Source organism: Atractosteus spatula, chromosome 27 (genome assembly GCF_055471065.1).
Source record: "Atractosteus spatula isolate fAtrSpa1 chromosome 27, fAtrSpa1.hap1, whole genome shotgun sequence".
Classification (NCBI taxonomy): Eukaryota; Metazoa; Chordata; class Actinopteri; order Semionotiformes; family Lepisosteidae; genus Atractosteus; species Atractosteus spatula.
Genome location: NC_142732.1, coordinates 7,736,791 through 7,750,143, shown reverse-complemented (window position 1 = coordinate 7,750,143; position 13,353 = coordinate 7,736,791). Strand labels below are relative to the sequence as shown.

The window sequence follows — 13,353 nt, the reverse complement described above, 5'->3', positions numbered from 1 at the left end:
ATTTACCACCACTGCGCAGACGCTTAGCGTCTTTGCCACTGAAGGTCGGAGACGCCATATTGGTAATGGCAAATTCCTTCTCGTCTGTGGAGGTGCATTTTTTTTTTGGCAGTTGTTTTTTAACTGTCATTCGTCCTACAAAACAGTGACAAGCACGGCAATACAAGCTTTGTACTTTCCGTGTTGCAGACAGGGGATTTAAAGCTGTGACCTCTTATCGGGCCGAAACACGATTTACGGCACAGACCCTGCTGCGGTGGCATACTCTAAAACGGAAGTGCTTTCTACTTCAGAGGGAAAGAGCCTGGTCCTTTCCGGTTTTGCTTTGTAAATAGCGTGAAAAAAATATGAATATCCCCGATTTCTCTTTTTATTTAAATCATGTTTAAGAAAAAGAAGCATAACACTTTCGCCCTTAAAGGCGAAACCCGTTTCAAGGCCAGTTACTGTTTAATGGTCGCTAAGGAATTAAAAAAAAAACCGGTTCTGAAAACAGTGACGTACTTCAATTTCAGAGTCGAAGACCAACAGTCGACTTAGGTCAACAGAAAATGTCACTTAAGGGGGACCACCGTACCTAACCCGCCGATGGTGGAAAATTCAGATTACACGAACGATGGGAAAGTAAAAATGACTGTGTTTTTCAGGCCGATGGGGAGGACATCTCGGCTCCCCCTCCATTGGCGCTGACCAGCCTCTCACGCACGCTCGACGTCCTGCCTCGCTCCCGGCGCAGCTGCTGCGTCTAGTTTTGCGGACCGGGTGCGCTTTAACGCACAATTAGGGTTGTGCTCCTGTGACGCGTCAGACGCGCGAAAAGCTCTTGTAATATAAAACAGTGTAGTTAGAAACGGTGTTATATTAGAAAACAAGTTACAGAATTGTGATAGTTATGAAATACTAGCGCAGTTTCGCACTTTGCCGGATTACAAATAACGTGGCCACAATTGTAGGGTTATTTTGTAACACTGTTCCAAGAAAACCCGTTATGGTCTTTTCTGCACGTAGACATATTGCAATGCCTTGAATCCATCTGTGGTAGTATGATATTAAAAGCATTTGCACCTTGAAACAGATTAAATAGGGACTTCTATTTCAGTCGTGTTTTGTCGAGATACAAGAAGTTAAGACTGGCACAGAATGGAAAATCAGAACCATTCTCTATAGATTATTTGGAAATAAAAGTTTTTTTTTCTTAAAATGAATGACACCTCAATGTTTTCTAACCATGAAGCTGACCTACTGCTGAGGTCACTGCAAGAGTAGGAGAGTAGGCAGCAAAACAGAGTGACGAACCAGTCTGTGAAACCAGTAAAGACGTCAGCGTTTGGTGTCGGTTTGCCTCCACAGTCAATGCGAGCATTTTTCGCCTCCTATAGGCATATTCCACAAAAAAATTAAGTGTTGTGTATTCATTTCCAGGGTTGGATCTGAGAACACTTGATGATCTAATACACATCACAGGGCTATGTGAGGATTGTGTGTGTCCACTACTGAGGGATTCTCACTTGAGAGAGTCCCTCAGTAATGGACAATGTCCTCAATTGTGGACATTTTTAATATTTGCCGTCTCACAAGGAGTATTGCTAAGGACAACAATCATCCTGGTGTCTCTCTTTTCTCTCCCCCGCCCTCTGGTAAGCTTTATAGGAGCATGAAGGCACAAGATTCCAGATTCAGAGACAGATACTTCCTGCAAACTGTCAGATTATTGAATTCTACCTACCACTCACTCACACTGAGGTTTTTTTGCAATTGCTTGTGCTGAATTTTAAGTAGAGTGTTATTTAACATTGTTTGTATTGCTACTATTGTTCTGGGTTTCAGTTTGGTGTTTCCTTAGTGTCTTTGTATTGGAGCATACATGCAGTTAAGCATTCGCACTTGTGCATATGACAACTGAACTGAACTGTCGAACGTCTTTCTCAATTGCTGGATCTTAGCATCTTGAGTGGTTAGTAAGGTAGCAAAAAAAAAAGCATAGAACAGCCACCAGCAACCTTACCCAGGTCATCGCAGGTCACTGTATCCTGGCTTTCCTTTTCACTGTGTGCCTTTTGCATTGAAAAAGTGATTTTGACATTGAAACACTAAGACCCTTTGTTTTCAAGAATTAAAATTTTATTTAAGAGATTTTTTTGACCATGATGTGGTTTAGTCATTACATTGTACAATGAATCAAAAATAGATACAGAATTGTCATTTTCATCATCATCAGTTTGTCTTGTGGTTTCTACATATTCCTTTTCCCCCAAGTCATTATAAAAAACATTTTGGAACAGTTAATTAAACGTAATGATTTCATTACTGACTGAACTTGGCCGCACTTCCTGTCTTTTCTGTTTCCGAATAACAACAAAAAAGTCCTTGAATACCTCTGAATATAGTGGTGTTTTCTGTTTAACCAGCATTTTGTTGTTGTCACTTTAGAAAATATTTTACAATACCATTTGAAAACATATCCTGCAGTGCCCTTTTAAATCCACAGAAAGAGGAGCTGAATAATAAAATATATGACATCTTTACATGGTATTATTCTGAGCACAGCATCTCTTTTTTGGTGTACAGGGTTATAGACTACAACTGACTGCACTGCTTATGCCCTGAAATGAAGAGTGTGTGAGCATGAGAAGATTTTCATCAGATATTAAAGATGTTTCTCGTTACTCCAGTTAACACCACGATCTATCAGGGCTGTCATACCATTAAAATAAAAAAAATTTAACTATGACGCACATATTTCCCAAACATCCCAGAGGTTACAAAAAGATCTGTTCTGATGTAATAGATAGTGGGATATTTTCAAAAACATCACGGCTTCTGTCACCCTTTCCTTCCCCAATCATAAAAAAAATCTTATTTGCAAGTAAAATGCGTCTTCAACCATTCTGTGTGATAAGGTCTTCAGTTGTACAGTATGTATCTGTGGATGCGGTTCAGAGAGGGCGTGTCGTGCCAGGCAGCCCGAGGATGGCAGAACTCACAGACCCATCCTGTCCATCCATCTTCTCACCTCATTCCCCAACAGAGGGTCACAGGGGAGCTGGAGCCTATGCCAGCAAGCAACGGGCACAGGGCAGGGCACACCCTGGACGGGATGCAGGGTATACACACTCACACCGGGGCCAGTTTTCCCAGAAACCAATGAACCCACCTACCAGCCTGTCTTCAGACTATGGGAAGAAACGCTCGGAGCTTTCAACGACAAGCAATAACGCTACCGCTAATAGCCGCCACAGGCCGAGGCTGGAACACGAGAAACGAAGCAAGTTTAAGTGCTCTATATGAGTTACAGGAAAGAGTACGGTGGTAACGCTATTAACAGAACTAGTGTTGTGACAGTCCCGGTAATCTTCTGCAGAGCGTATCGGCATAGTTCCTGTCGGGGACTTAATCTGTCTCTCTCTCTCTCGTACTCTGTAGGCTGCCTTTTCTTGTTTCCATATTTACAATTTAAGTTTTCTCTGCGGTTCAGGACATAGTTGAGGGCGGGTTTCAAAGCGGTGTGGAAGCTGCGCTGCATTATCGCGCTTTTTGCCTCTTGCGCAGCCGGACAGTGGAAACTCCGCCGTGCGATGCGCTGAGCCCGTCCCGAACACAGCTGTGTCTCGGCTTGCACAAGACAAGTTACTCGGGTGTACTGGGACCTTCAATGCTGGATTTGGTTCATGTGATGTCACCGGCTCGATTTTCGTGGGAGAGTATTTGTATTTTTTTCCTGCGATTTTTTTTAAACATTAGCCGGGGGGGTTATTTCCTGGGAGGTCGAGTCGGAATTCGATCTCCTCAAGTGTCTGTTTCGCAGGGCGTCGGCACCGTGAATTAGCGGAGTTTAAAGAAACACGCACACGCGGGACACGAGCTGAACAAAAAGATCGCGCCGCGCTGTGTAACCTTAAGAGCACTTGATATGCTTGTCGCAATGGTTTCGATTCGCATTTCCCGGCCTTGTTTGCAAGTCACAGGAAACAGCCCTCGAGATAACGTGGTTCTGACAGGAGGGTGGCAGGAAACGAACAGGGTGGCAGTTTCGGAGCGATGCGCTCGACTGTACGCATGGTGAAGCCGCCCGTGGGAAAATAAACTCCCGAAGCAAAAGATAGGCTCACACCCGTTTGTAACTGCACAAAAAACATCAAAATTCGTACATACCTCCCATTTTTTTTTACTAATCGTCTCTCTCCCTATTTAACAACACTGTTTAAGAATACTACACCATTCTTGATTCATGTAAGAATTTTTATTTTCTTACCAGCCTCTGCGATTACCCCCCACGGTCACAGCTGCTGGCTGTGGGTAATTAAGGTTTTTTGCCCACGTGAAAACAATGACGGTGCTTCATTGACTGGTCACAGGTTTTTTCACGCATCAGCACACGCCATTAGGAAATAAAGTGATACACGACCATAGCGAATGTTACCCTTACTTTCTGAAAGAGCTGACGTTTTCTAGCAAGATTCCAGCTGAAGATTCTGTTTCCGGTTTATAAATCTCTGAGCTCCGGCACGTTTGTGAGCCACAGAAACTTCCCATATTTCTGCAATGTGTCTACTAAATGACAACGTGTGTATCAGGAGCTAACGGAGTTAGGAAGATTCTCACCAGAGACCTTAATGCCTGCTCCACATTTAATATGCTTAGATTTAGTTGTAGTATAGACGTTTGTTTCTCTAATACTTCACTGGTATCAAAGTGAAGTCCAGGCCAGAGCCCCACTGGCTCATTGGACCTTAACTCATCCTGGTTTCTGTACTGTTAAGGTAACCAGAGAGCAAGACCCCTGGCTGGTCCAACGTTAAAAATGATCACCCGATGATCACAACTGGGGTAAGGTACCTCATTCAAGGTGCTTCAACTCAGCAGTGTCTGCAGAAACCACAACTCAAACCCACACACAACCCATCAGAGAGGAGTCATAGACCTGGCCACTATGCCATGCTGCTCTCACTGCAGTGGTAACTTTCTCAATTTAACCTTATCTCTTCTTTAGTTTTTGTTAGATTTTAATTGACTCAGCAATTGTATATGAAATCTTTTTATAGGAGATTTATCACACTGCAAAGTAGATTTGTGGATATAGAGTTTCTTGCATGTGGTGCGATATAAAAATAGTGCCTAACTATTGCTATATAATTCTCCATTGTAGGATAAGGGTCAAAGGTGTTGACTGGCAAAACAGGGTGTCCACCCTCTGTCCACTGAACAGCCCTTGAAAACAAGTGGAAGTAAATTACAGGTGATGCAAAAACATCATGCCAGATTAATTCCTCTTCCCTATCACAGTCTGGAGACCACCATCTTGGTGGTCATTGCACACAATATAGCATTGCTTGGTTTTTGCAGATGAGACTGCATGTCAGGTCTACATACACACAGTTCCACTACCAGGATGAAACAGACTTCGGGATCTTCAGTTAGACTGGAGGACAAGCCTTTCAAAAAGAGAGGAAGTTGAATTTTATTCCCACCATACGAATTATGTACAAATCCCTCCCCCCCACCCCATTATCCATCATCCACAAATTAAACGGCTTTTATGTACAATGCAAAACTACAAATTCACATGCAGGTATCCCATGATACACCTCTCTAAAATTTAGAGAAAGTTCTATTGCCTTGTTCACTGTGTGTACTGCATCTCCTACACACAGTGCTGAAATAAAACACTCACAGAAAACATGTGCTCTGCACCAAACAACCCTTGAGTATGGAGCAATCAGTCCAATAATCAGGCATCTCTCATTAGCTAGTAGGACGATAACCGATCTTGTTTAAAACATGGGGAAAAAATAAAGAAAGAAAACTGTTTTCCCACCTTTAGGTAACACTTTGTATTCATAAGCTTTACCACAGGATCGTATTGGAAACGAAGTACAGATTACTGCAGCTAGGCATTGCTACTGAAGCGCTACGAAAAACATCACATTGTCCTTGCTCTTGGGGGGGGCTCCCAGGAGTCTTCAGGAGAGGAGAGTATTTACAGCAGACAGGAGATGGGGGGAGAGAGAAGAGGAGGACGGGAGACAGGAGTCGGTTGAGTCACAGAAGAGGAGAAAGGCGCTGAGCAAGTCCCACAAGGCAAAAAGGCTTTGATTCTCCCACCCCAGTGCTGAAAAGTGTCTCGTCTCTAAATGGAAACCTCGTATTCTCTCGTTTCCTGGAAGAAATCCAAACGACACACGTCTGCAGATCACGCACAGGCCGAGAAACCTCAGCCCAGGGTGAAAGGGGGTTTTACAACTACACCCGCTTATTTTTTTTTTGTTCCTGGGCGTCATAGAAACATGAACAGGGTGGATTTCCGAATGTGCCCTCACATGATAAAAACAACAGGAAAATTAATAGAAACTGAGGTATAACGATGGAACAAAAAACAAGCACAGAAATGTGTGATATAAAGTTTCACCTGTGTTGCTACCATTTCATCAAGCCTGGCTACACAGTAATGCTGAAATAATACAGCAGGAGTCACCTGCGAGACACAGGCACACTTTCCTTCCCTGTGACTTTTCATCTTTTTGTCAACGCAGTCCTGCGGAACTGGATCTACAACTGCATTAGAACAATTCAAACCGAGCTGTTCTGCTCAGGGACTTTGGGGAGTGGGTCGGTTAACTCCGTAAGGACTAAACCTTTTCAGCCCTGAGCACAGAAGACCACGAGAGCATCCCGACTGAGAGGCGCTGAGAAAGTCGGCCCGGTGGACTTCTTCACGGTCGGCACAGTCGAAGGGCGGAAGTGGAAACGGCCTAGCAGCGTGTTTAAAACAGACGGGAGGAAGCGTTTCTGTACACAGAGGGCTGTGCCTGTCGGGAACAAACTACCCAGTCGTGTTGCCGAGGCCCAGAGCTGGCTCACTGGGATGCTCTGATCAATTCATGGCATCAACCAAACGAGCCAGAGGGCTGAATGGCCTCCTCCCCTGTCCCGGAGGGACTGAAGCCCTTCACATGTGTTGCTTAAACAGGTGAGTTCTGGAGAGCGCGTGATTTGCACTGCGTTTGCACTTGCTGTCCGGTGATGACCATGGCAGACCTCTTCTTCAGCACTGAATAACACGGGGTGGATGCAGACAACATGCCGATGGAGAGAAATCACTAGGCTTTTGATGACTTAATAATAATAATAATAATAATAATAATAATAATAATAATAATAAAGCCAAAAAAGGAATGAGAAAATAACAGGACATGTCAAACATATTATTTAATACTGAATTATTACATTGAAATAACACGCAGAGATTTGGATGTGAAAACAAGAACTGAAAAGCACATTGATCACACAGGCCTGGGGCAGACTATTCTGATCATCACGGGTGGAAAAACATGGTAAAAAAAATGCACGGCTATGTAAAACAAGAGGACATTCCAGAGAGGCATAATTCATTCCCACCCCCACCCCCACTCCCCCCAAGGGGCAGGTGCATGATGCCAACACGCCCCGTGCCCTTTTGCGCATGCCAGGCTCTTCCGATGGGATGCCCATTTCTGGGTTTGCCACTGCTGGTGTCCCACCTGAAGGAGCAGGTCTGCCCTCCTGCCCTCCTGCTCCTTAAATTCACATGTGCAACTCCCCAGGCGAGACATTAGGACCCACACAAAGCTGACTGAATCCTGCCTGGGTGGCTGCTCTCCATTAACACACAGCTGTGGTCTGCCCACTTCACCTGCAAAAGGGCAGTGCACCTGTGGGAGCCACACAGCTGTAAAATAAAACAGGAAGCTTGCAAAATGCATGGAAAGCAACAAGGTTTCTTGACTGGGATTGCTGGCCTTAGCTTCTCCTGAATTGCTGAGTGCTGGATCTCGCGGTCTGAGCCAGCAGCAGAGACGCACAAGCCGACTTTGTTACATTTGTATCAAGCCTGAGGAGAGACCGCCAGTCAGTCTGTTGGTGCCCTTGTTGCTGCGATGGCTTCTGAGGAAGCTCTTGCAGAAATCCCAGGCTCTCCGGTGGCGGTGGGGGATTGCTATGGGGGGGAGGGGGAGTTTTCATTTGCAGTCTGGGCAGCAGCAGGGCAGGAGAACAGACACGAGTGACTGCGGGGAGAGAGTGGGCGATGGCTAACCTGGAAACGCTGCACCAGTAACTTATCTCACCTCATTGTTCTTCAGTGGTCCAGCCGCAGAGAAACAAACAGACACAGTCGTTAACAAAAGAGGCAGGAACCTGGGACTGAGACGGGCCTTTGAAGAATGGAATGGTGGGTGGAGCAGTGAGTGATCTAGACTTGAAATCACCAGCCAAGAGTCGGAGGGAATCAGTAATGCAATATAGCTCAGGGAGAGAGGCATGGCGCAGTCAACAACATATACTTGAAAACATTTGGTTGAAATGGGATGTGGAAGAACAGGCACGATGCTCACGAGTCACAGAATGAGGGAGATAAGCTGATAAGGTTCAAAGAAATTTGAATGCTTTGATGTCATTTTCCTCCCTCAAAATTTCATCTCTGATTTTTCTCCTTTCTTTTCCGTGTGTTCAAAAATGTTACACACGCACTCTGTTGCAATTCAATAAACAAATGCAAAACCAAGCTTGAATTCTCCCTAACTCTGCAGCTTATATGGCAAAGCAGTTAGGTGATTTATTCTTTTTTCCTCCCAAACTCAACAAGCCTTAGACAAATACACCTTACATGGCATTGTGTCACTGGTTTGTAAAAGTATTCTGGTGTTGTAAATGTATTGCATAAGCATCCAGGCTTCTATTTAATATTAAACCGGAAGTTAAGGGAAAATATTAAGTAAATGCTACAGGAAGAATGTGGCCAGGGTGGATGTCAGTACTGGCATTGCCGATTTAAGTAGCTCAATAAAAATGTCCTTCCTGAGTCTTTACACTGCCGAACGCCTGAATGGCTCACTGTAGCGAATTATTTTTGGATGGTGAGTCTGCAACATGCTGACACATATCCCTGAAAGACGGCACCTGAAAGGAACATGACCCTGGCGGAGAGCACAATGGTAACATCGTGTTCAAGTCATTAAAAGGGCATTTCCTTCCCTTCTCTAATTATATCTCACAAATTGCACTTGGTCTCCTGCCACAAATAACAACAGCAGTAATAGTAACTTACAGTATAAGGTGCAGCTTATGTTTACATAGTACTTTGTATCCCAAAGCTATTCACATATAGCAAATACATAATACAGGCAGATGTTCTGCGCCAGCAACTCAACTGCACAGCAGATCAGGTGGAAGAGATGTGAAATGACTCCACCGGTTGAAATGAGGAGCAACACTAGGCAGGTCAGGTTGCAGAAGTCCAAAGAAGAATTGGACAAAGGCTCCGGCATTTAATATCCCACTACTGTCACAAACAGTGCCATGTTATCTTTAAAGACCAAGCGGCTGGGGCTTCAGTTCAACTTCTCAATTGAAGATGGTAACACCTTCAGCACAGTGGCCTCTTTCACCATAATGAGGTTATTAAAGGTAAATAATAATGAGGTAAATTCTGATCCAATGGGAACTGCGCCACCTGCTGGTCTGACAATGCTACATGTAGCAGTAAATCTGGTCTTGTTCCATTTTGGGTCTCCAATCCCAGTACTGACCAGGCCCAGTTTGCTTAGCTTCTGAGATCTGATTGCCTTCAGTAGTCAGACAGCAAGCATATTGTTTTACAAGGAGGATGACTCTACAGTTAAAATGGTACCATCTTCTGCTCAGTTTTCTGTCAGTTTAATTTATATGCATTTGTTATAACACTTTCATATTCTTTCCACAGTGCTGATTTTGAGTATGCATCTATGCAAAATGTAATTATTGCATAACACGCCACACAGCAGAGAATTTAAAAATCCTTTCCTAGGAGTACTCACAGAAAACATATCCCTTTAACACACAGAGATAGTCTTAATACAACAACTGTTTCAAAATACAGTACATTCGTAGCAACTGACATTTCAATTGCTGTTATAAACAAAAAAATCAAATCTTAAGCAAAACTACAAAATTAGACTGCAAAAATATGTAATTTATAAGAGATATATTACTTACACTTCTGATATACATTAATGCTTGCATGATATAACCTAAGTATATTTAATATTGCACAAATACTGTTTTACCAAACATAGCAAATCAATTCTTCAAGATTACATACTACAGAAAATGCATTTGTACTTTTTAATTAAATATTCTAATATTACTTTTAGAAACATCAATCTCTGTACTACCTATAAACTAGCATTCTCCAGAAACTGCTCCAGATTACTGCAGGGGTTGATAACTTTGAAAAGATAAAAAAAAAACTGTAGCAGATCTGTAAGGTGCCAGGTTGACAATGTAAGAACAAATCAGGAGGACAGTACTGTGAAGCCACAGAACAGACAAGCCAGGTCGCACAGTAGAAGAGGTCAATGTTAGGGGCTGTCGCTCAGTTGTAAACACAATTTGCATCACATGCATTGTGGGTGACCAAGGCTGACATAGATCAGCTAATATGATTACATCAGTACAGCTCTGGAAGGTGAACTATATCAGCTTACAAGTGTGCTTTAGTCATGCTAAGTAGCATTATTAAATACGGATTTTCTGTAGCCGTCAGTGACTGTTCTACAACACTGTATGAAAATTCTCCCTATCCCTAGGCCTGTGCTCTACTTGTATTCTGTCTGGTACTGTCCTTCATGTACAGTGCCTTGCGAAAGTATTCGGCCCCCTTGAACTTTTCAACCTTTTGCCACATTTCAGGCTTCAAACATAAAGATATAAATTTTTTATTTTATGTGAAGAATCACCAACAAGTGGGACGAAATCTATTGGATTTTTGAAACTTTTTTAACTAATAAAAAAATGAAAAGTGGGGCGTGCAAAATTATTCGGCCCCCTTGCGTTAATACTTTGTAGAGCCACCTTTTGCTGCGATTACAGCTGCAAGTCGCTTGGGGTATGTCTCTATCAGTTTTGCACATCGAGAGACTGAAATTCTTGCCCATTCTTCCTTGCAAAACAGCTCGAGCTCAGTGAGGTTGGATGGAGAGCGTTTGTGAACAGCAGTTTTCAGCTCTTTCCACAGATTCTCGATTGGATTCAGGTCTGGACTTTGACTTGGCCATTCAAACACCTGGATACGTTTATTTGTGAACCATTCCTTTGTAGATTTTGCTGTATGTTTGGGATCATTGTCTTGTTGGAAGATAAATCTCCGTCCCAGTTTCAGGTCTTTTGCAGACTCCAACAGGTTTTCATCCAGAATGGTCCTGTATTTGGCTGCATCCATCTTCCCCTCAATTTTAACCATCTTCCCTGTCCCTGCTGAAGAAAAGCAGGCCCAAACCATGATGCTGCCACCACCATGTTTGACAGTGGGGATGGTGTGTTGAGGGTGATGAGCTGTGTTGCTTTTACGCCAAACATATCGTTTTGCATTGTGGCCAAAAAGTTCGATTTTGGTTTCATCTGACCAGAGCACCTTCTTCCACATGTTTGGGGTGTCTCCCAGGTGGCTTGTGGCAAACTTTAGACGAGACTTTTTATGGATATCTTTGAGAAATGGCTTTCTTCTTGCCACTCTTCCATAAAGGCTAGATTTGTGCAGTGTAAGACTGATTGTTGTCCTATGGACAGACTCTCCCACCTCAGCTGTAGTTCTCTGCAGTTCATCCAGAGTGATCATGGGCCTCTTGGCTGCATCTCTGATCAGTCTTCTCCTTGTCTGAGCTGAAAGTTTAGAGGGACGGCCAGGTCTTGGTAGATTTGCAGTGGTCTGATACTCCTTCCATTTCAAGATGATCGCTTGCACAGTGCTCCTTGGGATGTTTGAAGCTTGGGAAATCTTTTTGTATCCAAATCCGGCTTTAAACTTCTCCACAACAGTATTACGGACCTGCCTGGTGTGTTCCTTGGTCTTCATGATGCTCTCTGCGCTTTCAACAGAACCTTGAGACTATCACAGAGCAGGTGCATTTATACAGAGACTTGATTACACACAGGTGGATTCTATTTATCACCATCAGTCATTTAGGACAACATTGGATCATTCAGAGATCCTCGCTGAACTTCTGGAGTGAGTTTGCTGCACTGAAAGTAAAGGGGCCGAATAATTTTGCACGCCCCACTTTTCATTTTTTTATTAGTTAAAAAAGTTTCAAAAATCCAATAGATTTCGTTCCACTTCACAATTGTGTCCCACTTGTTGGTGATTCTTCACATAAAATAAAAAATTTATATCTTTATGTTTGAAGCCTGAAATGTGGCAAAAGGTTGAAAAGTTCAAGGGGGCCGAATACTTTCGCAAGGCACTGTATACTGCCCATCCAAGCACTATTGGATAACTGCTTCCATATTCCTTGTGGGATCGCAGAAATCCGGAGCCTATTCTGGGAAATATGGGGCACAAGGTGGGACTATGCCATGGACATACTCATGGAATGAACCTTTGCAGGGCACATATTGTACACACACATACAAAATACATAGAGAATTGCCTTGTGCAGAACATCAGGCACATCCCCAAAGTCTGCTCCGGTGCAAAGGGTGTTAATATTATTGAGACAAAGCATTGCTCCAAGAGTGAGGGGCACAATTTTGGCTAAAAGCATCCAGAACAAGCTATGAATGCACCATGTACAAGTACTGCAAAAGGTATCAACCACATCTGGCATTAAAATAAAGATTAGGCAGCAGTAGAGGGAAGATTTAATAAAAAGTCTTGTCTTATGCTGTGAAGGCATGAGGCTACACTCAATGCCTGTAATGACAAGGTGAAAGTGCCTCCGATGGGGATGGTAGATGCCCGACAAGGGAGCTGATAGCTGGGGCTGTGTGCTGAACACTGCGCTGGCCAGAGCCCGTGCTGGATTATCCTCCCTGACCTCCGCAGCTGACCAGCATGCAGGGGTGTGAGTGAGTGGAGCCCTCTGCTGTTCAGCCCTGAGATGGCAGGCAGGCAGCAAGCAGTGGCAGCGGAGGGGGTGATCAAGACAGGACGATGGTGTTTTGCGAGTCCACATCTCTCAGGTGCATAGAGTCGGTACTTACTCCAGTCTCGTAGATGGGGTTATCGAAGGCCGACTCCACTGTGATGTGGTCGTACGGGTGCGAGGTGGACAGAGGAAGCCTTAAGGATTTGCCCTGGACCCTGAGGCACAGCCGAGATGGAGAGAGAAAGAGGAATGCAAAATCATTATGAAAAAAGAAGATAAAAAACACAATGTTGTGTTTCCTTTTCTTCTCTTTTCAGCATGGAATATACCTTTACTTGTTCCTTTGCAGCCTACGCATGCTGACGCATCTCCCTACTTGAACTACAAAATCATTATTGTGCTGGATGGCAGCTCTCCATTTAACATCTCCTGCTACCCCAAGGAAACCTGTCATCATGAATTTACAGCTGGCATG

The 13,353-nt window shown here is 43.7% G+C and overlaps 1 protein-coding gene across 1 annotated transcript in view; it reads right to left on the bottom strand.

Annotated features, from left to right (window-relative positions):
• Window positions 1-12,890: 12,890 nt before the first annotated feature.
• sez6b (seizure related 6 homolog b) overlaps window positions 12,891-13,353 on the bottom strand; it is a 205,617-nt gene continuing 205,154 nt past the window's right edge. Inside the window, exon 16 of the mRNA XM_088906912.1 lies at window positions 12,891-13,093. Coding sequence (XP_088763038.1) covers window positions 12,931-13,093 — 163 coding nt within the window. The 3' untranslated portion in view covers window positions 12,891-12,930. The remainder of the gene's footprint in view (window positions 13,094-13,353) is intronic.